The 25,532-nt window shown below is 32.7% G+C and overlaps 10 protein-coding genes and 2 non-coding genes across 12 annotated transcripts; 8 read left to right on the top strand and 4 right to left on the bottom strand.

Moving 5' to 3' along the window:
- Positions 1 to 22: 22 nt before the first annotated feature.
- Positions 23 to 2,329, top strand: STB5 (Stb5p; the record flags this gene model as incomplete). Its single annotated transcript, XM_046079622.1, has 1 exon — positions 23 to 2,329. The coding sequence occupies one exon, from the start codon at positions 23 to 25 to the stop codon at positions 2,327 to 2,329; it is 2,307 nt and encodes a 768-aa protein (XP_045933248.1).
- A 232-nt stretch (positions 2,330 to 2,561) lies between these two features.
- SCDLUD_004753 lies at positions 2,562 to 2,633 on the top strand. The gene has a single exon. It is a non-coding gene; the product is annotated as a tRNA-Thr (tRNA).
- A 346-nt stretch (positions 2,634 to 2,979) lies between these two features.
- On the top strand, positions 2,980 to 3,723 carry SVP26 (Svp26p; the record flags this gene model as incomplete). Its single annotated transcript, XM_046079621.1, has 1 exon — positions 2,980 to 3,723. The coding sequence occupies one exon, from the start codon at positions 2,980 to 2,982 to the stop codon at positions 3,721 to 3,723; it is 744 nt and encodes a 247-aa protein (XP_045933247.1).
- A 535-nt stretch (positions 3,724 to 4,258) lies between these two features.
- On the top strand, positions 4,259 to 7,165 carry RGD3 (Rgd3p; the record flags this gene model as incomplete). Its single annotated transcript, XM_046079620.1, has 1 exon — positions 4,259 to 7,165. One exon carries the CDS (start codon positions 4,259 to 4,261, stop codon positions 7,163 to 7,165), a length of 2,907 nt encoding a protein of 968 aa, XP_045933246.1.
- Positions 7,166 to 7,908: 743 nt separating this feature from the next.
- On the top strand, positions 7,909 to 9,393 carry SCDLUD_004750 (phosphogluconate dehydrogenase (decarboxylating) GND1; the record flags this gene model as incomplete). Its single annotated transcript, XM_046079619.1, has 1 exon — positions 7,909 to 9,393. The coding sequence occupies one exon, from the start codon at positions 7,909 to 7,911 to the stop codon at positions 9,391 to 9,393; it is 1,485 nt and encodes a 494-aa protein (XP_045933245.1).
- A 520-nt stretch (positions 9,394 to 9,913) lies between these two features.
- SCDLUD_004749 (uncharacterized protein) lies at positions 9,914 to 12,355 on the top strand (the record flags this gene model as incomplete). Its single annotated transcript, XM_046076789.1, has 1 exon — positions 9,914 to 12,355. One exon carries the CDS (start codon positions 9,914 to 9,916, stop codon positions 12,353 to 12,355), a length of 2,442 nt encoding a protein of 813 aa, XP_045933244.1.
- Positions 12,356 to 12,657: 302 nt separating this feature from the next.
- MTM1 (Mtm1p) lies at positions 12,658 to 13,779 on the bottom strand (the record flags this gene model as incomplete). Its single annotated transcript, XM_046079618.1, has 1 exon — positions 12,658 to 13,779. One exon carries the CDS (start codon positions 13,777 to 13,779, stop codon positions 12,658 to 12,660), a length of 1,122 nt encoding a protein of 373 aa, XP_045933243.1.
- A 936-nt stretch (positions 13,780 to 14,715) lies between these two features.
- On the top strand, positions 14,716 to 14,817 carry SCDLUD_004747. Its single transcript is given in 2 exon segments — positions 14,716 to 14,753; positions 14,772 to 14,817. It is a non-coding gene; the product is annotated as a tRNA-Ser (tRNA).
- A 244-nt stretch (positions 14,818 to 15,061) lies between these two features.
- On the bottom strand, positions 15,062 to 15,904 carry PFS1 (Pfs1p; the record flags this gene model as incomplete). Its single annotated transcript, XM_046076979.1, has 1 exon — positions 15,062 to 15,904. The coding sequence occupies one exon, from the start codon at positions 15,902 to 15,904 to the stop codon at positions 15,062 to 15,064; it is 843 nt and encodes a 280-aa protein (XP_045933242.1).
- A 299-nt stretch (positions 15,905 to 16,203) lies between these two features.
- Positions 16,204 to 19,329, bottom strand: RAD2 (ssDNA endodeoxyribonuclease RAD2; the record flags this gene model as incomplete). The annotated part of the gene is made up of 1 exon (XM_046079617.1): positions 16,204 to 19,329. The coding sequence occupies one exon, from the start codon at positions 19,327 to 19,329 to the stop codon at positions 16,204 to 16,206; it is 3,126 nt and encodes a 1,041-aa protein (XP_045933241.1).
- A 479-nt stretch (positions 19,330 to 19,808) lies between these two features.
- APL6 (AP-3 complex subunit beta) lies at positions 19,809 to 22,241 on the top strand (the record flags this gene model as incomplete). The annotated part of the gene is made up of 1 exon (XM_046079616.1): positions 19,809 to 22,241. One exon carries the CDS (start codon positions 19,809 to 19,811, stop codon positions 22,239 to 22,241), a length of 2,433 nt encoding a protein of 810 aa, XP_045933240.1.
- Positions 22,242 to 22,326: 85 nt separating this feature from the next.
- On the bottom strand, positions 22,327 to 25,218 carry HSH155 (U2 snRNP complex subunit HSH155; the record flags this gene model as incomplete). Its single annotated transcript, XM_046079615.1, has 1 exon — positions 22,327 to 25,218. One exon carries the CDS (start codon positions 25,216 to 25,218, stop codon positions 22,327 to 22,329), a length of 2,892 nt encoding a protein of 963 aa, XP_045933239.1.
- Positions 25,219 to 25,532: the final 314 nt, after the last annotated feature.

The raw sequence follows: 25,532 nt of genomic DNA, 5'->3' as shown, positions 1-25,532 counted from the left end.
TTAAATAAAGGTTGAGGAACATATGCCTGACAGTCTTAATCCAACTGTTTGCACTGCTGCTGTCCCAACAGTTGCATCCAGCGTTATTAATAACAATACTACCATGTCTACTCATAACAACAACAGCAAGAATGACCACAACAACGATGCAGAGAAATATTCGTGTAGTAGATGTAGAAAGTTGAAAAAGAAATGCTCCAAAGATTACCCTAAATGTATCGCTTGTAGGAAACATAATTTTGAATGTGTATACATCGGGAGAGCTCGTAGAAGGAAAAAATTGGAAATACAAGAGGCCATATTAAAGGGCGAATTTAAACAAAGAAAAAGAAGTAAATCTGACACACAAGCCCATGCTAAAAAAAGGAACAACAGCATAAACAATAATAACAATAACAATAATAATAATAATAATAATGCCAGCGATGTAGGTTACTCAAGACTCAACAGTTTTACAACAAATAGTACCAGAATTTACAATTATAGTCATGCTGGAAATAGCTCAAATTGTACTTCCAAATCATCATCACCATCGACTAATGATTCTGAAACTGTTTCCGAGGGCAAAAGTAGAAAACCAAAGTTCACTGCTACTTCCCTCATAAACATACTGAACAAAATTAACACGGAACCATTGATGAATTTTGCAACTGCCCAGGCCTACAATCATACGGAAAAAGTTAATCTATCAACCAGCCCTAATTTTGCTGTGCTGAATAAAAAATACGAACAACATGAAACGTTTGGTGCACAGTATAATATTATCCAGGGGAAATTGGAGCATGAGTTGCACAAACCAATATCTACACCCATTAAAGCAGCAGATATCCAAATAGAAAACATTACCAACGTGTATAAGGGGGGCAGAACAACACCGTGGGTAACTCATTACTGTACCACGAAAGATAACGATGCCATTGCTTTTAAACATATTGACCGTCATCTATATAACAAATTTATTACTGCCTATTTTAAACATAACCATAGGTCATACCCAATGCTAAATAAGCTTGAATTTTTAAACAAAGTATCAACAATCCGTGATTTTGAAAGCATCGAATTGAATGATGCCGCGTTAGGCGGTACGGATAATATAACCGAGGAACAACGTGATAATAATACTATTTTTATTTTTCAACTCTATATGATTATGGCCATTGGATGCACTACTCTAAGCAGGGCTGGCATATTAACTAAAGAAGAGGAGGCTCTAAGTGAACATTTTTCGTATCTATCCATGAAGAGGTTTTGTAAAATTATGAAATTGCAAAATATCGAAACCATCAAGTGCTTATTGCTGTTAGGGGTTTATTCTTTTTTTGAACCACAAGGTGTTTCATCGTGGACTATTAGCGGGATAATTATGCGGTTGACCGTTGGATTAGGCCTACACATTAAAGTTAGTACTTCTAAGAAATTAATGATGACACCGTTGGAGGTAGAAATGAGGAATAGATGCTTTTGGAGTTTTTACTGTTTTGAGAGATTGGTTCATACTTGTATAGGAAGAATATCCAGTATTGATGACGAGGATATCACCACACCTTTACCGGAACCACTATACGAGGAGGAAAATAAAGATATCCAAGTCACAAGAATGATGATTAGCCTAAGACAAATTGGTGGGAAAATTTATAAAAATGTTCATGCCGTAAGAGCTATACATGCCAACAAAACCAAAAGTTTGGATGAGAAAATAGAAATTATTAATGGATTGCGCAGAGAACTAGATGAGATTTACAACCGTGAAAACAAACTGTACACCTGTGACAGCACTGCGCTAGGTAGCGGTGCAAACGAAGCTTCCAAACGGGACATATCGTTTCACAACTCTGACATATGGCTATCGATGAGGTATGAGCAGCTACAGATTGCTTTATATAGACCGTCCACATTGTTGCCCAAACCACCAGTTGAATTATTGAATCATTTGGGCCAAGCTTGTCTAAGTTCTTTGAAGAAAACTTATTCTTTATATAAGAAAAAATGGTTACCATGGAATTGGATTACCTTGTATAGAACATTAACCATTTGTAATTCCATGCTGTATTGTCTATGTCAGTGGGCGATTGATTTGGTTGAATGTAAGATTGAGATTCAACAGTGCGTTGAAATTTTACAGCATTTTGGTGAAAAATGGGTTTTCGCCTCTAAGTGTGCCAAAGTTTTCCAGAACATTGGTAATTCCATATTGGAATATAGTTTGAGCGATGGGTTGGATGCTAACATGAAGCAATTGAATCAGGAGTTGTTTGGTGCTAGCAATGAGTATCAAGATATTTTAGGTGATAATAATGTGGATATTTCATGGATCGATGAGTTAGTTTGAAACAAAAATATTCAAATTAATTTGTTTTTGTATACGCATATAGTATATATTTCTGTAATTGCAATCGAAATTTACATTCAAATGACTTATAAAGTGTTGTTTTGTTTTATATCTATGTCGATTGAATATGCAAAACAGGAAAAAAAAAAGAAAAAGGTGGTAGAATGGCAGTTTTATTTTAAAATAATATATATTAATGAAGAAAGTATGTAATTTTAAGGTCGGGATCTTCGCCTCCTTAGCTTAGTGGTAGAGCGTTGCACTTGTAATGCAAAGGTCGCTAGTTCAATTCTGGCAGGTGGCAATATTTCAATTCATATTGTTTAAACGAATATTTTTTTTAATATTTTTTTCTTGTATTTTATTTTATTTTATTTTTTCTTGTTCGTCCCGCATTCAAAACTGAATATTGTAACTGAAAAGTAATTGTTATTTATTTGATAAGTTCGTATTTATTCATACATATATATATATATATATATATATGGCTTTGTTCCGAAGAAATTATATTTTAATCAACCAAAACAAATAGACAAAGTAAAAGAGAAAAAAGATATTCATTTCACTTCATTTTATTCTATTTGCAACGATTAGAGAAATAACAACTATAAACTTTTTTTGTAACGAGAATATCCCTACTGAAAGATAAAATGTTACTAGAATTATTATCATTTTTTGGTACTATATTAGGGTTTTTATTCCTAACGTTGTCATTAGCATCAGGCTTGTACTACATAAGTGAACTAGTTGAAGAACATTGTGAACCAACCAAAAGATTTTTATCAAGATCAATTTATGGGATAATATGTTTATTCATTTTGTTGATGGCAATTGATGGCTTCCCAATCGTATTATCATGTTTTTCCATATTTTCATACTTTATATATTTACAAAATTTGAAGAAATTTCCCTTTATTTCTTTAACTGGGCCTATATTTGTTTCTAGTTGTATATTAGTCGTCCTAAACCATTATTTCTGGTTCAAACATTTTAATAATGTTGAAATACCACCTCAGTTCAGATATGATCCACATTATATACCTAAGAAAAGAGCTTCTTTTGCAGAAGTTGCTTCGTTTTTTGGGATTTGTGTTTGGTTTATCCCATTTGCCTTATTTGTTTCTTTAAGTGCAGGTGATCAAGTGTTACCAACAATGACCAATGGTATTGGAAACACTTCTGGTGGCTCCAGTAACACAACTAACAATATCACTGCTAGAAATACCCGTGTTAAGAATAAGAAAGGTATAGCCCGTGTCGTTATAGATAGCGCTAGAGAATACTTTGAGTTATTATTAAATGTTTTTACAGGCGGAGGGAAGAGATTTAATAAAATAACTGGAAGTAATGCTAATGGTAGAGATAATGGGATTTTAGATGGTAAATATGTATAATTTTTATATATTGAATTACAATTACAAGTTCTAAGTGCTTATTGATTTATCAATTAATAATATTATTGTTCAAACTATTTCTCCTCCCCCCCCTTATAATGTATTGATTATTACTTGAATTTCTTGTGTATTAATAGATTAAAAGTTATATATGTATATTATAAGAAAAAAGGGAGGGACACAGAGAAAGAGATAAAGGTAGTATATGCAATAGAATCAGTTTATTTTGATATTATTGCTCTTCGGTTGTTTTATATAATGTTATATATATCCCCTCATTTTTTTTTTTCTTTTTTCTTTTTTTATTTAATAAATGTAAACATTTTTTCCCTTTCAATTTTCCACCTTGCTTTTCTTTCCCCCTCAAAAAAACACACACGCGTACAAATTTTCCACTGTCAAAAAAAACTAGCAAAAAAAAATAGCAAAAAAAAACATACAAAAAACTTTCAACATTTTCTGTTACCACATCTCTTCATTACTCAAAACCATTTCTAAAGTTCAATTGAAAAATAAGAAACTAACCAATAGAATTATGATTCCTGGATATAAAACAAACACTTTTTGGAGCGAAGATATTATCACCGGTCTAAATTGTTTTTTAAGAAGAATTGAATTAGACACTAAAGAACTACAAACATTACTAAAGTTTTATGAAGATTTCACATCCAAGTTTATTTATGCTAGCAAAGATAACTTAAATGCTTTGTCTAAAGAGTATTCTATAGACATTGCTTCTGCTACTGGCAGTACCAACAATACTAATACCGCTGTTACACAGAAAAAAAATTTTAATGCCAAGCTAAATAGCATTTTAAAAGAAGACAATCCATTCGAATTGGATTTTTATTCCAACGGCGAAACTTCCATCTGCTCGACTCTATATCTAGAGCAAACCAACACTTTGTCCTTTTTAGCCAACACCATTTTACAACAAGTATTATTCAAACTGGAGAATTATTGCACTCATATGGTGGAAACATGTTTATTTGAATATAAAGAATTTCAAATGGAAATTAATGATATTTTAATGAAACTATATAAAAACTATATGAATCAATTGGAAATTACCAAGAATTATTATATACAATACAAAGAATTGTATGACCACATCCAAACTGCGTATGTGACTACTAGTAACACCAAAGTTCTAGAGAACAATAGTGAAAATGATTCCGATAAGGAAACTGACGATGAAAAACAACAAACAATTTTTGTTAAAAAGACAATCAGGAAATCAAAAGAGAAGGATAGTAATGATGGCATAAAATATCCAATTGAACTTGACAACCAAACTAAGATTGTGATCAGAAACAAAGAAGCGTTTGTTACATTTTTGGGAAACATAGATAAACATTTGGTTAAGAAACGGAAATTAATTTCGTTATTGGAAAAAAATTCCGAGTATTTTAGTGGGAGTGCTTTATACGATTCTTTGAAGAAAAATTATTCTCGTTTAGACACCTCTTTGTATAATTTAGAGAGTATTGGAATGAACTTAATTTTGTTGGGAGTTATAAAGCCTTGTAATGCTACTGGGTTGTCTACTTCGACCTCAGGAGCACAGCCACAATCATCGCTTCAACAGTACCATTTCAACTCGAACGGGTCCTACGAGTGGGGCAGTACATTTGACAAAATTATGGAAGAGAAAAACAAGATTCAAGATAATCATCCACAACAGAATGAGGCCCCATTGCAAAATTTTGGTAGTTCCCTTAATCAATTTATAAGAAAAGTTAGTGAGAACTGGGCGGCTGCAGAAAACGATAACAATCCAGAATATGCTGACAATAAGACAGCCATCAATAATGAAAAAGATTTAAATAAAAATATTGAAAAATTTGAACAATTAAAGGAAATTTACTTTACGGAACATGATAAATTGGGGAAAAACTTGACAGATTTTGAAATGAGCTTTAGTAAGAGCATGGAAGTGTATGAAAAGTTATTCATTAAAAAATGTCAAGTTGTTACCTCAGCCAGAAACACCTTTAATGAGATTTTACTGTACGTATCCGCTGAAATAACCAGATCTCTTAAAGAAAAAGAGGAGAAAGAAGCTATGATTAATTTTAATGTGGAATGTGAAAAACTGTATTCTGGAATTTATTCTTATGGGGTTTTGGGAAACTTCGTTAAGCCAAAAAATGGATCGATTCCATTTTTGAAATTGGATGCAAAAACAGGTGTAAAACAACAGCCAATTTTTCAAGCGGAATTAATCGGGAATGAATGCCCTTATATTTTAACAAAAGTTTTGGAGAATTTAGAACAAACAAGTGAATGGGATCTCATTATTAAAACCTGGGATACAATGAATAGCAGTGATATTTTCTTACAGGGCTATCAGCTGAAACGGGAACTTACTAATATTTATAAAAATGCTGATGACCAAGAATCTGCCATTGACTTGTTTTTGAATCGATTTGCTGCGAGTTCCAACAATATTTATAATTTAATTCTTCTATTGAAACTATGGTTGTTAGATTTGCCGGATAGTTTATTACCTATTGGATTATACGATTCGTTAAAATCCAACAATTATGATTGCTTGAATCACTTATCATTGTGTAATTTGTTAGCTATTAAAAGAGTAGTATTACATTTTAACAGTTTAGACAAAGATGGAAATATAGGTGATGTTTTGTTTAGCAGTGACAGTAACACTAACAACAGGGGCAACATTCCATTAAGTCAATTTTTCATTTTTAACAGGTCGCCTAAGGATTTGGCAACTACTAATGATATTATGAGGAATATTATCTTCAATAAGGATATTAGAGAAAGTTTAGATAAAGCTATTAAGGAAAAGTCTCTGTTGTCAGTTGCAAAACCTCCCGTTGAAGCGCAAATAACTCAAAGACATGTTAAGCCAAGTATAGCGGTGCAGAATAATGATAATATAGATGATGAATTTGAACAGAAAAGGAAAATTACCCCTACAATAGTGGCAGAAGCAACAACCACTAACATAAGAAATAGTTTAACTAACGCACTTGAGAAATTGACTATGAGTAATCATAATAATATTGATAGCAGCACTACCACCACTGATAAGAGTAATGGTGATAGAAACATTAGCGAAGTTGAATCAAACAAGACAGATGCCACAGATACCAGTGTATCACAGAGGAATGAGGAATTTATTCCTAAACCATTTAAAAGATTAAATAACCAACAATTACCGCACGCGTTGCCAACATCATTGTCCAAGTCATCATCTATGAGATCGATACGTGGCAACATAGGCAACGGTGCATTAAGTGGGAATAATGGTGGCAACAATACCAGTAACAATGTGTATTCGATGAAAAGCAATAATAGCACACCGGATTTATTAAGCCGCTCAAGAAGTGGTAGTAGCAATTTTAACTCCAAAAGGTTAAGCGGGATTAACTTGTTAAATAATTCGCACTTAAAGCCATCGCCTGGGTTGTAACGGTTATTGTTATTATTATTTTTTGATCAAGGACAAATGGTGTAATAGTAGATTAATAATTATTTGGGAACAAGCCAAGACAGACAATGAAGATACGACAGGTTGGAATAATACTGAATATTTTAAATTAAATTAAATTATTTTATTTTATTTTATTTTGCGGGTGGCAGTGGTCCGATGTGGTTAACTGTTGATGGCGAATTGAAAATTGAATTATCCCTCTCGTTTTGATTTGTGAGACTAATTTTATTTTATTTAATGGGGGGGGGGAGATGACGTAGAAGAAGGGGCAGAGAAGACAGAGAAGATGACGAGAAGCGAGAAAGAAGTGTGAAAAGTATTTTGGATACCGGGAAACTGCAAGATTTGATTTTGGTTTTTTTTTATATACGCAGTTTTGTTTGTTTGTTTGTACTGTGCGTGTGGTTCTATTTATTTATTTATTTATTTGTTGTGGCAAACGGAAAGAGTTGGGTGTATTATTCATTTGTACACTTCTCTTTTCTTCCCCCTTTTCTTCACTTCTTTTTTTTTTTATTTTCGTTTAAAGGAGAAAGGAAAAATTAAAATAAAAAAAAATAATATATATAATTAATTAATTTCTGGATTAATTCTTTTTTTGTTTTCTTTCTCTTCTCTTCTTAATCTATCTAAATTTATGCAACCTAATCCTTAAACTTAAAAAACAAAATCAAAAATATAAATAAAAAAAAAAAACAAAACAAAACAAAACAAAACATACAATGTCTTCCTCAGAGCCTAAAGGTGATCTTGGTTTAATCGGTTTGGCCGTCATGGGTCAAAACTTGATTTTAAATGCTGCTGATCATGGTTTTACCGTCGTCGCTTACAACAGAACTGTTTCTAAAGTTGACCACTTTCTAGCCAACGAAGCTAAGGGTAAATCTATCATTGGTGCTCATTCCCTTGAAGATTTAGTTAGCAAGTTGAAAAGACCAAGAAAGGTTATGTTATTAATCAAAGCTGGTGCTCCAGTTGATACCACTATTAATCATTTAGTACCACTTTTAGATAAAGGTGATATTATTATCGATGGTGGTAATTCTCATTTCCCAGATACCAACAGAAGATATGAAGAATTGAAGGCCAAGGGCATTTATTTTGTCGGTTCTGGTGTTTCCGGTGGTGAAGAAGGTGCCCGTTACGGTCCATCTTTGATGCCAGGTGGTGCCGAAGAAGCTTGGCCATACATTAAGAACATTTTCCAATCCATTGCTGCCAAGTCTGATGGTGAGCCATGTTGTGATTGGGTTGGTCCTGCCGGAGCCGGTCACTATGTTAAAATGGTTCATAATGGTATCGAATATGGTGATATGCAAGTCATTTGCGAAGCTTATGACATCATGAAGAGAATTGGTGGTTTCACCGATAAAGAGATTAGTGAAGTATTCGCTAAATGGAACAAAGGTGTTTTGGATTCTTTCTTAGTTGAAATTACCAGAGACATTTTGAAGGTCAATGATACCGACGGTACCCCTCTAGTGGAAAAAATTTTAGATACTGCTGGCCAAAAGGGTACTGGTAAGTGGACTGCTATAAACGCTTTGGATTTGGGTATGCCAGTTACCTTGATTGGTGAAGCAGTTTTCTCTAGATGTTTGAGTGCCTTGAAAGAAGAACGTATCAGAGCTTCTACTAAATTACTTGGTCCAGAAATCCCTAAGGATGCTGTCAAAGATAAACAAGCTTTTATTGATGACTTAGAACAAGCTTTATATGCTTCTAAAATCATTTCTTATGCTCAAGGTTTCATGTTGATTCGTCAAGCCGGTAAAGATTACGGCTGGAAATTAAACAACCCAGCTATTGCTTTAATGTGGAGAGGTGGTTGTATCATCAGATCTATCTTCCTTGGTGAAATTACCAAAGCCTACAGAGCGGACCCAGATTTGGAAAACTTGTTGTTTGACAAATTTTTCACCGATGCTCTTAACAAGGCTCAACCAGGCTGGAGAAGAAGTATTGGTTTAGCTACTAGTTATGGTGTTCCAACCCCAGCTTTCTCTACTGCCCTGGCCTTTTACGATGGTTACAGATCCAAGAGATTGCCAGCTAACTTGTTGCAAGCTCAACGTGATTATTTCGGTGCCCACACATTCAGAGTTTTACCAGAAGCCGCTAATGACCACTATAAGGAGGGTGAAGACATTCACTTTGACTGGACTGGTCATGGTGGTCATGTTTCTGCCACTACTTATGATGCTTGAGATGAATTTTTTGAACGATGTTTTAATCCTGTGTAATTTTTTTTTCTCCTCTCTTTCTGCGAGACTATGATTTTATTTATATAATTGTGTAGTAACTATTGCTGCTGTTTAATTTTTTTTTTTTTTATGTAGCTTGTTGGAAGATTTGAGTTGTTCTATTAGACAAAAGAAGAAGTTTTTTTTTTTTAAAACTAAATCCGAGGGAACTGATATGTCCGAGTATTTTTTTTTGCTACAAAAATTATAAAGACATAATAAAATAAGAATAAAAATAAGAATGACAGTGACACAAAAAAATAAAAAAAATCTACAACACGTATAAGGTTTAAAAGCATATTTACACTTTTTCCTTTTTCCTTTTTCCTTTTTCCTTTTTCCTTTTCCTCTTTCCTTTTTTTAAACCAAAAATAGTTAAAACAGGAAAAGATTAAAAGATAAAGAGAGAGAGAAAGAAAGAGCGGCAACAGTGGTTTCAAATACTAGCACCATTTATAATAAAAAAAAATAGTATTGTTTCTAAATGGATTACGTTTTAAATTATAACCATACATCATCTTCCGTTGATTTTCATGATTTAGATGATGATTTCTTATCGGTACCCAAATCTTCATCAATAAATATGGGTATATTAAAAAAATTTGGGCTCCAAAAAATTAGAGAAAGTTTCAGTGCAAAATTTAGTCAGCAACAGCCAATGATTAGTGCCGATTTTTATAAATACACAAATGGTACCAATTCTGAAACTAATACCACCACAGCAACCAGCAGAACTGGACTAGTTCCCACCACATTAGCTACTAGTAATGGAACAATATTCGATGACCAAAAAAAAATACTATATCCGTTTTCTAAAAATGCAATGAATTACTTGAAACAAAGTGTCTATGATGATGAAAATAGTTACAAACTTTATTTAAAGTATGGTGGATGGGATCACGATAGAAGGGGTGGTTATAAAATGTACAACAAAACTAGTAGTAGCACCGATGGTCCTGTTAATAATACTAATAACACTATAGATGGAAATGAACAACTACAACAACAAAGCAATATTTCTCAAAATAAAAACATAAGCACAGCTCATGTTTCACCAAAGGCAACACCGACTTTAGAACTCAAAAGAAACGATAACAAAGACAACAACAAAATATCCGATAACTCAAATCATGAAAACAAAAGCGCAAACACATTTTTGACTAATCTAGTTGATATGACTAGTGGTCATTATATAACAATAGCAGAACCCATTCCAATGTCAGCGCAAAACGAAGATAAAATCCAAGAAGAAAACGAAGACAAAAGTGAAGAAAACAACCAACACCATCAAGTGGTATCAGAAGATAGATTATCTGATGAAATGTGTATGAATTTTGATCCTGTCGAGGTGGTGCTAAAAACCATGCAATTAAAAGGGAAACCAACAACATCATCGAATAAACACAAGTGGAAAAAACAGCTTAGACAACTACAAAAAAAGCTCTTGCATAAAACTGAAAAAGAAACAAATAGCAGTGAGTTTATGCGTGAATTGGAAAAATTAATAAAAAATAAAAAAGCCACTATCAAATCATTTTCAAATTTATTGTCTATTTTGGCCAAGTGGCAACAAGATCAAAAGGCCCGTTCTTTGGAAGAGTTGTCAATGAATATCTTGGATGATTTGAACTTATTATTGAATAATACTTTCCAAAATGAAGTGAAAATATATGAAAAACTAGAGTTATTGGATGAATGGCTCTACCAATTACGTATTAGAGAGGCTTCTTTATTCAGTTCCCAAGCAGTTGCCATTCAGGAACTTATTAAAATAAAAAAACTGAAAAGAGAAGGTGACCCAGATTTCTCCTTTTTAAAGATGGATTATGATAAAGCTAAAAGTTCCACGGAATATGACGGTCAGGAATACAACAGGTTCTTGGTTATGACGGGCAAAATGTTATTAAGTAATTTTTGTTTAGATTTAAATTCCAGTTATAATGAATGCAGTACAGTTACAGAAAGGCTATTTTTTAGGTCTTTCACAGATTTGGCATTGATATATCCTTTTATTATGAAACAGAAAGTTGGTGAATATCATAGATATAACGCTCTAGAAAATTTTGATTTCAGTAAAAACTCTGTTGATAAGCTAATTATACTACACACTGAATATTCTCAATTACACGACAATGCATTTCCAAGTCCAGCCATTACCGAATTTTTAAACAATTTTGATATCAATGAGTTGTCTTCGGCACAGGAAGATAGACAACAACGAGAAGGTACTAACGAAGATTTTTCTGAAGAAACAAGCTTGACGTCAAAAAAAAGTTTTGTGCAACAAAATATACAAGCTAATGAAAATACCTTAGCAAATGGTTCCACTTCAGATAAGGAAAATACCATCACAAATGATAACATCATCGCTTCCAATGCAAGCAAACAAATAAGAGATAGAGATAATGGTAATATTAAAACGAAAAGTGGGGGGAATAAAAATCCGTTAACAAACCATCTTAATGAAAATAACAACAATGGTGTCCATGATAATAATGAAAAAAAGAATGGTAATAAGACTTTGGTTGAAAACGAAAATAAAAGGAATATATCTTCACAAGCTTCTAATTCAAAAAATAAAACACTAGATCCTAAAACCATAATTGCACCGGATTTGGAGGATTTGCCCTCCTTAGAGTCATACTCCATCAACGATTTTGAGGATGAAAATGCGAGTGGTGTTGTTGAAAATCTAGCAGATAATAGTTCTAATGTGGCTGCCCCAATTGGTACCGATAGGTCCAAGTTTGCAATTAATTTTTTTAACAAATCTATTTTAACAACTCCACTTTTTAATAAAAAACAGTTGGGAGAAAGTGACATACAAAAAGCCAATCCTGATCTTAACAGCAATGTTGATAGCGAAAGGAAAAATGATCATAATGTACAACGATCTGATCCATTAGAATCTAATCATTGGGCTTAAGGATGTAATAATAATAGTAAGTTTCTCTTTATCAAAATATATTATATATAATATGTACGTAGGTTTTTCTTTGTGTATTTTATTTTATTTTTATTTTATTTTTATTCTCTTTCCTCCGAATGCTATAATTAAAACAGGAATTTTTTTTTTTTATCACATTTAATATTTAGAAATGAATTTAAAAAAAAAAAAAAAAAAAAGTAATAAATACGAAGGTGAAATTTTAATTACTACTTTTTGCCTTATCTTGGAAATGATTTATATTGATGTATTAACAGGATCAGCGAATATAACAAAACTAATTATGAATTTTGAAAAAACTTTTTTGATATTTCATAAGTTGAAATCATAATTGCACAACTTGGTGCAACTTTAACTACACGAGGAACTAGCCCTGCATAGAGAGCTGTTATACCTTCTAGTTTTCTAATATTATTCAAATATTTAAACATATTTTTATCCAAGTTTTGAGTTTTTTGCTGTTGATTTTTATTGTCATTATTTTGTATTATTGAAATCTGTAATCTTGTCTTACCCACATCAAATGGATGAGTTATTAGTGCTGCTAATGCGCCACTTAAGCTACCACCAAGAAAACTATTTAAAAAATGAATCCAATTAGCATTGGTCTGACCATTAGATGAAGATGTCGGAGATACCCAAAAGTTTTTCTTATAAAACTCGTAGGAACCCCAATAAATGGCACTGAACGGGACATCTCTGAACAATGTAATTTCTAAACCCTTAAATAAGGCTTTATATCCCAAGGAGTTAATTTCTATTTTGGTTTCTTGCATCAAATCTTTAAAAATCTTTAATGAATTAGACTTTATGGAAGGTATACTTTGTAATCTGGTTTTTAACAACTCTAAGGGCGCAATTGTTGTGGCGGCTATTGTTCTTGCTAATGCACCACACACCAATGGATTTATAGTAGGAAAGTTTGCATTGAGCGGAGAATAATCTCGCAGTGTTTCGTAACCTGAAAAATAAACTACATTTGAAGGAATTGCCATCAATAAGGTTATACTCAATCCTCTCCAAAGTGCATTTAAACCCTCTATTCTCGAAATTTTTCTGAATGCATCCACAGTGTTATCGAATCTAAGACTATTATCGCAAGTTATGTTTCTAAAACATTGTTCTTGCCAAAACAACTTTCCTTTATTAATATATGGTTGCAATAATGTGTTATTACTATTGGGAACTTGATGCGGTAAAGTTGTACAGCCACACTTTGGCAATATTTGTTGTTGTTGAATACGTATTCTTACTACATCCATTGGCGTTAAAATAAAGGAAGTTAAAATAGACCCAACACATGCACTTACCATTCTTTGATGTATATTTATCTGAGTATTATTGCTATTGTTATCTGAAGAAGATTGCCGGTTCGATTTATTCGATATATTCTTTTGACTCATAGTATATATTGTTGTCCGTCTGGTATCGAAGTGAGATTGATTTAGGGAGAAAAAAAACAAAAAAACGAAAAAAAAACAACAAACGTTAATAAAGATACTGGTTTTTATCTATGTATTTGTTGCTTTTTCATATAAGTGATGTATATTAAAGATTGAAGAAAAACAAAAAAAAAAAAAAATGATAGTTAAAGATATGCACCCAAAATATAGAAACATTTCGGTTTAAAAAGGGAAAAGTGGAAGAGAAATATGGAAAATCTTCAAGCACGGACACCAGGACATATAGCCTTATCGGATTTGCAAATAACTTTAAAAGTACAAATAAAACTTAATTTCTTTTCTTTTATATGTTGAAATAATGTTTGTAAATCAAACCAATGTTTGTAATATAGTATATTTTTGCCAATTCAAGCTGTATACAACGGGCTTTCCCTTTTTTAAGCAATCCCTTAGTAATAGTAACACCAGGGGGGCATCCATTTTTGTTGGTCACTGTTTTATTTACCGACTAAGTCTTTTTGAACCATTATACGACATTATGTTGCAAACAAGAAAAACGATGTAAAAAAAGAAATGCTTTATATATATATATATATATTTACTTGCAGCTATATAATCCATAATTACTTTTTAGCACAAATTTATTAAATTGTTTTTCTACACTTTTTTTTGGGTTTACCCTAACCTCAGTTTACTTTTCAGTTTCCTATGATGTTCTGTGATGTTTTATCATTATAACGCCATATCATTCAAACTACTCATCATCATTCCACTCTATTGCATAACAGACTTGATACGTGGCAAGGAGGATGTAAAAATGGTATATGAAATAGACAAAAACTATGTCACCTGTTGTTTGTATAACTCCAATAATATTTCATTTTATATTAACATTGTGAATAATATGAATAATATTTTGTTCAATTCTTCATTAATGGCAACTTGGCCGAGTGGTTAAGGCGAAAGATTAGAATGTCTGTACATCTTCTAATTATCTTTTGGGCTTTGCCCGCGCAGGTTCGAGTCCTGCAGTTGTCGATACGTATTTTATACAAACTAATAGTTCAAATTACTATCTGCACATTTGCTATGTGCAAAATGGGTAGTTTTTTTTTTATTCTTGAATAAAATTATTATAATTTATATAAAAGAGGGTAAATTAGATAATCTATACTTACACAGACAGACTGACAACTTTACAAGCTCTGCTTAAAAGCAACCAATGGTACTTGCCAAAAAAAAAAAAAAAAAAAAAAAAAAAAAAAAACATTATTTGACGCATTTATTCATCAAGAAAATCATTATCGTTATTATCGTAATAAACTGCATCATTATCTTCTTCATATTTTTGCATAGTTTTGTCGGTCAGTGCATATAGTTTTTTAACCAACGTATCAACTCTTTTGCATTGGAATTGGATAATATCTTCTTGACTAACTAAAGAACAGTAATGCGTTTTAAATAAATCTTCAATTTCTTCGTCAAACTTTACTTCTTCCCAATCCAAATTGGTCTCTACCGAATAACAATCATTTTCCCATATATTTTCAGCTACTTGGTAGATGGGAACACTTTCCATCCAATGAACCACTTTTTCTTTGCTGGGCATATTACTTGCAGCTCTAGGATTGAAATAACTGGGGAAGGACTGATACGCAAAATCCAGATAATCGTTAACATCATTGAATATATTATTATAGTCGCCCAGCATATTGTTTTGGGAATAATACCACCGTTCCATAGAGGGAGGTTCTGCAGCTCCTGCCCTTTGTGCATTTGCTCTATAGCTACTGATACTATTTTTATTGTTATTACTGGAACAATTTGCATGTGCAACCATACTGGATTCAATTCTAGGTTTAGAATTATCTACTAATAACCCTGCTTGATTCATTGCAACATTTTTCTGCGGGCTAGCTTTTTTGATAACAGTTTCTTGATTATTGCAACCGAGTAATTGTTTTTTTGTATAATCTTCATTTTTTTTGATACCGCTGTTAGTAACATTAAAAGGTTTGTCATTTTCAAGCAAATTTTTGTTAGGTTTTATGTTTAAACTGGAATTACTAGTGTTTAATTTGTTGTCATTTGTAGTTAGAAATTTAGCTCTATTGTAATAGCTCATTCTTTTTTATTTCTTTTTTAACTTGGTACTCCTCTTTTTTCATCAATAAAATAACAGTATTTTTTTTTATGCATGTAGTACCTCTACCAATAAATGATCTAAAAAACAAAAATTTAATATATTTAGTAAAGAAATAAGAAATTATTAATATTCTGTTTCATTTTTTTCTTGCTTAAAAGCACTAAATTGAATATCATATTATTCATATTATAAAATATTATTTTTAAAAACAGAAAAAAAAAAAAAAAAAAAAAAAAAACTTTTGTGTCACAGAAATACTGGCGCCCTTCCTTCTGAACTCATTTTGTGCGTTGTTTTTTTTTCAATTGCGCTGTCGCTTCCTTTAACCTACGCCCAAGATTATTTATAGAAGAATCTACTTTAGTCGGAAAAAATTCTGTTAATCGTCTTTGTTTATTATGATTTTCCTTCTTCCTCTTATTTATACTTTGAATTAAAGGAATTAATACTTCATCTGCTTTTTTCTTTGACCAGTTAGCAGTTTGGTTCAATAATGTTCTTAACTGATCCAAATCAGGGTTGCCCCATACAAAGCTGGTTTCATCTTTATCAACAACCGGATTTAAATAAGCATCCTCAACCATAGCCTTTGGCGACATTTTAGAGTCTAAATCAATTTGATTCCTTGTCAATGCCTTTCTTAATTTCCTTTCCAACCCAGTTTCTTTCTTTATTACATCTGGATTTAGTTGACCCTCGGTATACCATTTGTAAAATTGTTCCAAAGACCCAAACGTAGCTAAAATTTCCACCCCTGAAACTGGTCCAATACCCTTGATACCCGTAGTATAATCACTACCTAACAACTGCGCCAATTCAATCATTTTATGTCTATCTAATCCCAATTTCGCAGCAATTGTGTCCAAAGAATAATACTCAACATAGTGCTTCTCATTAAACATTTTTCTAAAAACTTTATCTCCCCCAAATAAGAAAATATCACTATCATCTGTTGCAATTGCATCTACTAATTTTAAATTCAAAAGCTCTGCACATTGTGCTTCCGCTTCCATGGGAGCTGTAATATATGGTATGCCAAAACAGGATAAAAGCTGTTGAACCTCGTAAATCATTGTTGTTGTCACCTCGTCTGCATCCCTCTTATCCCTCTTTGCCTGATCGTATAAATCTTCTTTAGATAAAAATGTTCCTGTCTCAGCAGAAGCATTAGTTAGCGCAGGCTTAAAAAAATTGTTATACTCATTTTCCTCTTCCTCTAATTGTTGAACCAAAGCTTCTTCATCATCTTCAAAAAAATCATAATCAAAAACTTTATCATCATGTTTTTGTACCTCTACCAAGGGTAGATTGGGGGTGCCACTATTGGAGTGAGGTGTAGATTCTTTGTTGTTTTTAATACACTTAGGAGTCACTTCGACTTTATTCTTTGTCCCTTGTCCAATATTATGCATCTTTTCTTTATTTTCATCAAACGAGTGATTGATTTCATCTTCATGGTTATCAGGATCTTCATTAACCATGGATAATTCAACTACACTGGGAAGTAGGTTTTTTTTTTGTTCCTTAGATTGTGCAGAAATACTATGGGAGCCAAATAAAAAGCTTGGTTCTTCACCACCTACAGTATCGTGGATATTTTTAATATTGGATATTGGATTTTCACCAAACCATGACGGTACTGGTTTATACTCATTTTTTGAGGTAGTCACATCATTAATGTCGCTATTATGGGAATCGGTATTATCAGTGCTGTTGTCACAGTTTTTATTTTCGTCATAGGTTGAAACAGTATTAAAATTCTGGCGTAGCGTGGAATCTTTATCTTTTGGCAAAATAAGTGTTTCTTTGTTTGACGGAATGAAAGTGGGGGAAAGTGAAGTTTTTGTGGATACTCCGTTCATGGGCTCCTGACAATTATCTGGGCTAATATTCCCCTTAGATAATGCGCTTATTTTGTGCAATAAGTTGCAATTTTGGTTATTAACAGTTTCCTTGGTGTTTTCAATAGTTGCAGCAGAATTATTTAACGCCATAATAGAAGCATCTTCATGAACAGTAGTAATTGTTTTTGGTAATTCAGTGCTCTCAATATTGGATTTTTGCATCTTCTCCATTTGCTTTGTCTCTTTTACAAAAGTTGTATAGTCACTATCAGAACTGGCATCTTCTATATCCTGTAATTTAGCTTCTAAGGATACTTTTAATCCGCCATTAGTATTTATATTCTTACTGGTTGCAACCATATTGCTGCTAGTTTCTTCACCATCATCATCATCATCAGAAGAAGAAAAATCGCTAATGTTTTCAACAATGTTTTTATAGGGAGATTGATAGAAGCGTGATGTCAAAGTGTGGTTTTTGGTGTCTAAAAATGCCTTACCTCCAAAGCTATTCAATTCTTTCAGTTTTGAAGTGGTTGTTAATAATGATGCCCTAATAGAATAATCAGGAGCAGTATCTTCCCTTTCTCGAGTTTTAGTGTCTACCTCTTCCCATTTTATGTCATCTTCATCATCCTCATCACTCTCATCTTCGTCCTCAAGGTTAATAGCCTTTTTAACGCTAGAACCATCGTCATTTTGTAAGGATAATGCCCATCCATTATCCGAACGAATTAATTTGTACTCTTTATTCTTTTCGCTTGCAATTTTTCCATTTAACAACGTGCTTTCCCCATGTAGACCAGTTGAATCTATTAGTTTTTGAGTAAAAAAATTCCTTCTTTTAACCATATCTATTTGGAATTTAGAAAATTCCATACTATTTGGGAAAATGTGTTCTAATTGTTCTTTGGAATAGCCCATTCTTAATCTTGATTTTAAACGAAGTGCATTTAAAATAATATACTGTGTGGATTTTGGTAAATTGTCAAACTCTTTGGAGGCCGGATTTATAGAATCCAAATCTATACCATCCAATTCATCATCAACATTGTCAATAACAGCTTGAAATTCTTTGACACTAGCTATTCTCCCATCACTTTTATTATATTTAAATCCTTCAATTTTTGGCAATTCCCATTCATCGTTTCCTCTATAATTTTTTCCCAGTGGAGAGGAAGTGTCTATGGACACGGGTTCTTTCTTTTCAACAGATTGCTGTAATTGCAAAGCCAATATTTTTTTAGCCGTTTTAGCTGCACTATCTCTCTTTCCTTGTCTAATTTCCTTTCTTTTATTAATGGTTTCCCTTTTCAAGGGGGACACTGCACCATCAAATACAAAGACTGGTTTGATACCAAAATACAATAATTTACATATACGTCTAAAAAAGCCGATCACATGAGAATATTGCAAGGCATCCCCTTTGGTATCTCGAACTGCCTTTAGAAATTGATATATCCATATAGATGCGTCAACAGCTAATCTTTTATCTTCAAGCGATTCTAAACGAACGGGTTTAGATGTTGGTTCAACGATTTCCCATAATCCATGGACACCCATGTTTTTATTTTTATTTTTATTTTTATTTTTATTTTTTTCTTTATTTTCCTCTTTATCTTATGGGAGATGTAACATAGTAGTTTTTACATGAAATAGTTGATTTGATCTAACCTTAACATTATATGGCACGGGTTGTGTAATTTGATTCAAATATATAAATAATACTTGACGCCACACGCAGCATTAAAAAAAAAAAAAAAAAAAAAAGGGTTTTGGAAACAATTTGTCCTGTAATACTCGGACAAATACTTTTTCGGCTTTATATTTTTATTTTTTTTTTTTTTTACCTTTTTTATTTTTATTTTTATTTTTATTTTTTTTGGGCTCTTTCGTTAATATTATTTGTTAATCTCTTTAACAGCACCTAGACTGAAAAATATATACATATACAAAGAAAAAGAAAAAGAAAAAGAAAAAGAAAAAAGCTTAAATCAATAACAAGGCTATCCATTCGATTAATAAAAACATACGCAAACAAAATGACAGATTCTATCTCTAGAATTACCTCTGCTTTGGAATCAGCAAGAGATTTAACTCTAGAAGCTGCAGCTGCTGCCTCTTCAAGACTTGGATCAAAGGGTATGTACAAACCAATAAAACCAAGTGACTTAAGAGATTTGCTAAACTCAAAAAATGAAAGAGATGTCAAAAAAGCCTTGAAAGCTTTAATGTTTTCTATATCCACTCAACGAGAAGACCAGGTGGGAAGCTTATTTCCCGATGTATTAAAAAATATTAACTGTCATGATTTGAAAACAAGAAGAATGGTTTACATATACTTGTTAAGATTCTCAGAAATTGACTCAAATACAGCTTTACTATCAATTAATTCAATCCAGCAAAGCTTGACTGATAAAAATCCGGAAGGTAGAGCTCTTGCTTTAGAAGTTTTGTCTTCAATGAAAATCCCCTCTATATATCCATTGGTTTTATACTCTGTCAAAGAAATGATTAAAGATACCTCTTATAAAGTAAGATCTGTGGTTGTTACATCTTTTGCTAGATTGTATGAAAAAAAGTTTCTTTCAAGTGCTGATTTAGTTGGACCTCTAAAAGATTTGTTGTCTGATTCGGACTATCGTGTTGTTGGACCAGCTTTTAATCTTTTGTCAGACTTCATTGAAGAAGATGCAAAATACATTGAATTATTACATGGTTACTTCCGTAGGTATTGTAGAGATTTGTGCAACTTTGACTCATTTTTCATTCCAAGGGTGATTGAAGTATTGTTAGGCTATTGTAAACAATTTTTAAAACCTGAATGTGATGACTTGCAATTATTTTTAAATTCATTGACAGGTAATATATTATACTCTTTTAATGAATATGTGTTATTGGCGGCTGCTAAAGCATTTTACCAACTTTCTTCAAATGAAGCTTTTGCACAAAGCCCGCTTTCCTCTGCATTGGTTAAATCCTTTTCCATGGCTAACAAACAAATTAAAAGCATTGTGGCCGAAAACATATTGTTTTATGAAGTAAAATGTCCTGAATGTTTTTCCAAGCACTTGACAAAATTTTTTTTATTGCCAACTGTTGATTCACAAAAAATAATGGCGTTGAAGATACAAATCATGGCACATTTAGTGGACGCAAACAATATTGATTTTATAGTGGATGAATTTCAAGATTATGCTCTATGTACTGCTTTGCCATCTAGTATCAGGAGTCTCAGTATTAGATGTTTAACTGTATGTGAAGATATCAGTGATAAACACAGAAATAGAATAATGGGATGGTTATTAAGAATTTTTAAATCGCACAACTATACAGGCGATACTGAGATAACTAACTCATTGATTACCTTGTTACGTTGTATTATATCCAAAAACCCAGCATCACATACCAAAACACTTTGGATGCTCGCTAAAGTCTTGATTGATTCTTCAACCATGTCGCAGGTCTTGGATGATTCAAAAGCGGGTATTATCTGGATATTGGGTGAATTTTTGTTTGTAAAATATGAGATTGGTGCAGAAGTTTTACGCCATTTATTGCCTATATTTGCTGGACAATCCGTTACTGTAAAGTTGCAAATATTGAATTTTTCCTCTAAACTTTTGTGCTATGATATTGATCGCCAAAAACTTCTTTCTCCTGATATTGATTATGATTTCGAACAGTCTGTTTTTTCAAAAATGTTTGAAGCTTTAGTAGATTTAGCCAAATTTGATGATGACTATGACATAAGAGACAGAACAAGAACATATTATTCATTGTTTCATAAATTTGATTATCAAATTGCCACGTTGTTATTGCAAGCTCCGAAACAACAACCAAAAATCTTGGAGGATATTTCTTTAATTAGTTTGGAAACAAAAAGTTTCCAAAAGAGCGAGTGCTGGGCTTATGAAGATATTAATGAAAATAACAACGGGTCATTTTTGAGAGACAAGGAAGAACCGATTAAAGATTATTCCAGATCGAGAAGGGGTATTTCTTCGAATGATTATTTTGTTTCGAAATCGAAAGAATTTGAAAGAAATCCTGAGAGAGGGGCAAACACAAACACAAATACAAGAATAAAGAATCAAAATGGCAACTATAATTCATCTAGATCGAAAGTATCATATAAATTGAAGAGTTTAGACGAGTTTTTTGCTGATATTCCAACTACAAAACCCAAATCGAAAAGAAGGATAATTATTCAGGAAGAATCATCCTCAAGTGAAGAAAAAGAGGATGAAGAAGATGAAGATGACAATAATAAAGATATTGATTATGACGACGACGACGACGACGACGAAGAAGAAGAAGAAGAAGAAGAAGAAGAAGAAAGTGAATCCGATAACGAGAATGAGGACTACAACAATGAACATAATAGTGGCGAGGTTACTGACACCGATTACGCGGTAAGAAATGCCAATAAAGACGGAAATATTGCCCAGACATATAGTGAAATAAATAACTGATAAAACTGTATCTATCTCTCTCTCTCTCTCTCTCTCTATATATATATATATATATATATAAGACTTGATCTATATAGAATATCACTTACAATACATAATTCAGTTCTTCAACTTCATATCCTTTAATGTCTAAATAATATGGTACCATAGAGTCACATTGCTGAACATACGCATTATTATAAATGCTCCAAAAGGCCTTTCTAACTTTTCTTGAAGAATGGAACATCCCAGCCCAGATATAATTCATAAAGACACCGGGGCCAACTGCAATTCTCACAGCGTCTAACGCTTCCTTTATTCTAATAATAGCATGTGGTGACGTTTCGAAGATGTTTGGTAATAGTAAATTCAATAAATGTATAAAACAATCTTCTTTACCATTACTATGACAGGTTAATGAAATATTTTTTAAAATTGTTGCTGCTGTTTGACGGTGAACTAAATCACGATCTGTCAATGCATCTTGCAAGATGGGTGAAATTAAATATATATAAGGACAACCCAACTCTCCAATGTATTCAAATAGAAATGCAAGTGCCTTTAGAATACCATTTTGAACGTTGGTATCTGGTGTTTTGTATTCATTCATTAATGCTGGGATAACAGTGTATGGTCCACATTTCTTTGCAATAATGCCAATAGCCACAGAAGTTGACACACGCAATTGACGCTCCTGAACTTTCAAATTGTTTAATAAGGATACCAATATATCCTGAGGACCGATTGATTCTGCTATAAAGCCAAATGTTTCATTAGCTTGTATTCTGACATTTCTGTTAGGACTCTTCAATATTTCTAATATTTCAAAACAAATCCTCATCCATTCCTTTGGAGGTATATAATCGGCTGCTCGTTGCGCTATATTACTGATTAATTTTAAAAGGGTATCGCTAACTATCACATTTGAGTTTTTCAAAATTGGAGTCAATGTTGGTAAAAGTTGGGATATGGGAGGTTGTAGATGAGTTAAATCCTGAGTGGAGGAAACTATTCCATTCAACACTTTTAGCACGGAACCCAACACTTCAGGGTAGCTTTCCCCTAAAGACTCATAATAGATGACATTCAATTTCAACAATAGTTCTTCTTGGCCACATTTCTTACAAACAGGTACTAATTCGCAACATAGGTCTGCAGAAAGTTTACGGACCACAGAACTTTTATTCTTCATCCTGTGCAATATGGTGCTTATAATTGGTGGTAGGTATTGTTCCATTCTTTCTCCCAAATATGAAGCAACTGTTGAAAACGCACGCACAAAAACCATTGTGTCGCTAGATTGTTCTTGAAATGCAATTAAAAGACCATCCACAATCTGAGTCTCTAAAGAGGTACTGATTCTTTCGAAATTCTCAACTTCCTTGAAAATGTTGTCTATCGATTGAACTGTCATTACTCGCAAGGGTTCTGATGAATCTTTTAAACGGGATATAATATTTTGAAGCACAAGGGCTGGACCCATTTTCTTGGCCAAAAGGACAGTAGTAAACCCTACCATCTTGCTGATACCAATGTCTAGGGCAATACGACGATTCCAGTAATATTTGAAAAAACTGGGGACAAGCTCTTCCTTTAAGAACGTAATAGTGACAGCACCTTCAGTTTCAACACATCGTTGTATAGTTAATAAAACCGTTTTTTTCATTTCGTCATCTGGAGATGCGATTTCCCTTTGGACAATACGCATTATTTCTCGCGAATAATAACTCGCGTATTCTTTATCCATAAGTGGCACCAAAGCAGCCATAGCTCTTAAAAAGAAGGTTAACATTTTGCCCCTATGAGATTTTGCACCCTTCCATAACTCCTCTAAAACCGGTTCAAAACTTCCAAACCCGTAGGGTCTAGATGCAGTGGCAAGGGCAGTTATGCAGCTTACGGTGATCATTCTCACCTGAATAGCTTCGTCATCTAACCCGTCCTTGATACAGTCAATAAGAATGTTTAAATAGGGTAACAAGGAACTCCCCATCAAATTAGCCAACTGTTGGACTGATCTGATACCCGTGTGTCTTGCCTCCCACTTTTTTCTGCTGTGACATACAGCGTTAATGAACGGAAGCAGATTACCTGGCCCCAATGACTTTGCAGTTAAAGCTAAAATCCTGGCTGTCACGTTTCGTATATAATCATCTTGGTCATCTACACTGTATCTAATGGTAGTGATCATGTTTGCTGCACCTACTGAATGAGCTAAAGTTGTTGTCACGTCTTCTCCAACCTTTTTGGAAACAGGATCGTCACTGAAAAGTAAAGGCGATATTACCATTAGTATGGTTCCAATAAATGGTTTTGAATTTTTTTGGAGTTTATAAAGCAACTTATCTAAAGTTTTAAGCAACACGAACCTTTCCTGGTTTTCCAATGTTTTTTCTAATATAATTGGCAAAAGTCTTTCGAAAATAAGTTTAGGTCCTAAGATTTCTGCATGATCTACCAATGATTTCATTGCAACTTTCCTACTTGAGGGAAGCCCATTCTTTATGCGTAATAAACATTTCAACACTTTGTATAATTTTTTATCAGATTCGCTCTTTTCAACTTTGTCTGTTCTTTTAAATAATAGCTCTCCAAAAAATTGTTTGTCAGATGCCTTAAAATATTGTAAATCTTTTATGCCAGGAACTTCCAATATTACATTTTCATTTATAGTTTTTTTTGTAATTTTACTATTGCTCTTGGAAAGAATATGATAACCATTTTTATCGTTCTCTATTTTCGGCTTTTTATTGGTGTCTGTGGTGGCAGGATCTGAACCTTCATTATTTTTACGTTTGATCCCCAATCTACTAGCAGCGACATCCAAGTTTCTTTTGAATGTCGACTGTTCTAAGTTCTGAGGTTCATCTTTTCGTTTTGCATTTTCTGCCAATAAAATTTGGTTTTTAGCTTCTGTAGCTATGTTGAAAGATTGAGAGAGGAGGTTTTTTGCACTTTTAGATTCATTTTTGCTTTCATTTTTTTGTATAAGTGACATTTTTTCCGATTATTTTTGATATAGCGTTCAGGTGTGTGTGTGTGTGTTGTAAACTAATTTATAATATATGTGTATATAAGTTAGTAAATATTTTATATGAAGATTTTACTCATTTGTTTGTCTGTTATCAATGTCCGAAGCAATTATATTTTATGTATGGAAAGCTTTCTCGGAATGTTTTTTTTTTTTATTTTTTATTTTTTTTATTTTCATTTTTTAAATTCATGATTGTTTTATAATCTTATTCTCATCTTATATACATGTATCATCTCTACTATGGGTTAATTTAATTTTTATCATCTAGCATTTTCCTT

The sequence above is a fragment of the Saccharomycodes ludwigii genome, chromosome VI (genome assembly GCF_020623625.1).
Source record: "Saccharomycodes ludwigii strain NBRC 1722 chromosome VI, whole genome shotgun sequence".
Taxonomy (NCBI): Eukaryota; Fungi; Ascomycota; class Saccharomycetes; order Saccharomycodales; family Saccharomycodaceae; genus Saccharomycodes; species Saccharomycodes ludwigii.
The sequence above is the reverse complement of the archived record's forward strand: the minus strand, read 5'-3'. Positions and strand labels throughout refer to the sequence as shown.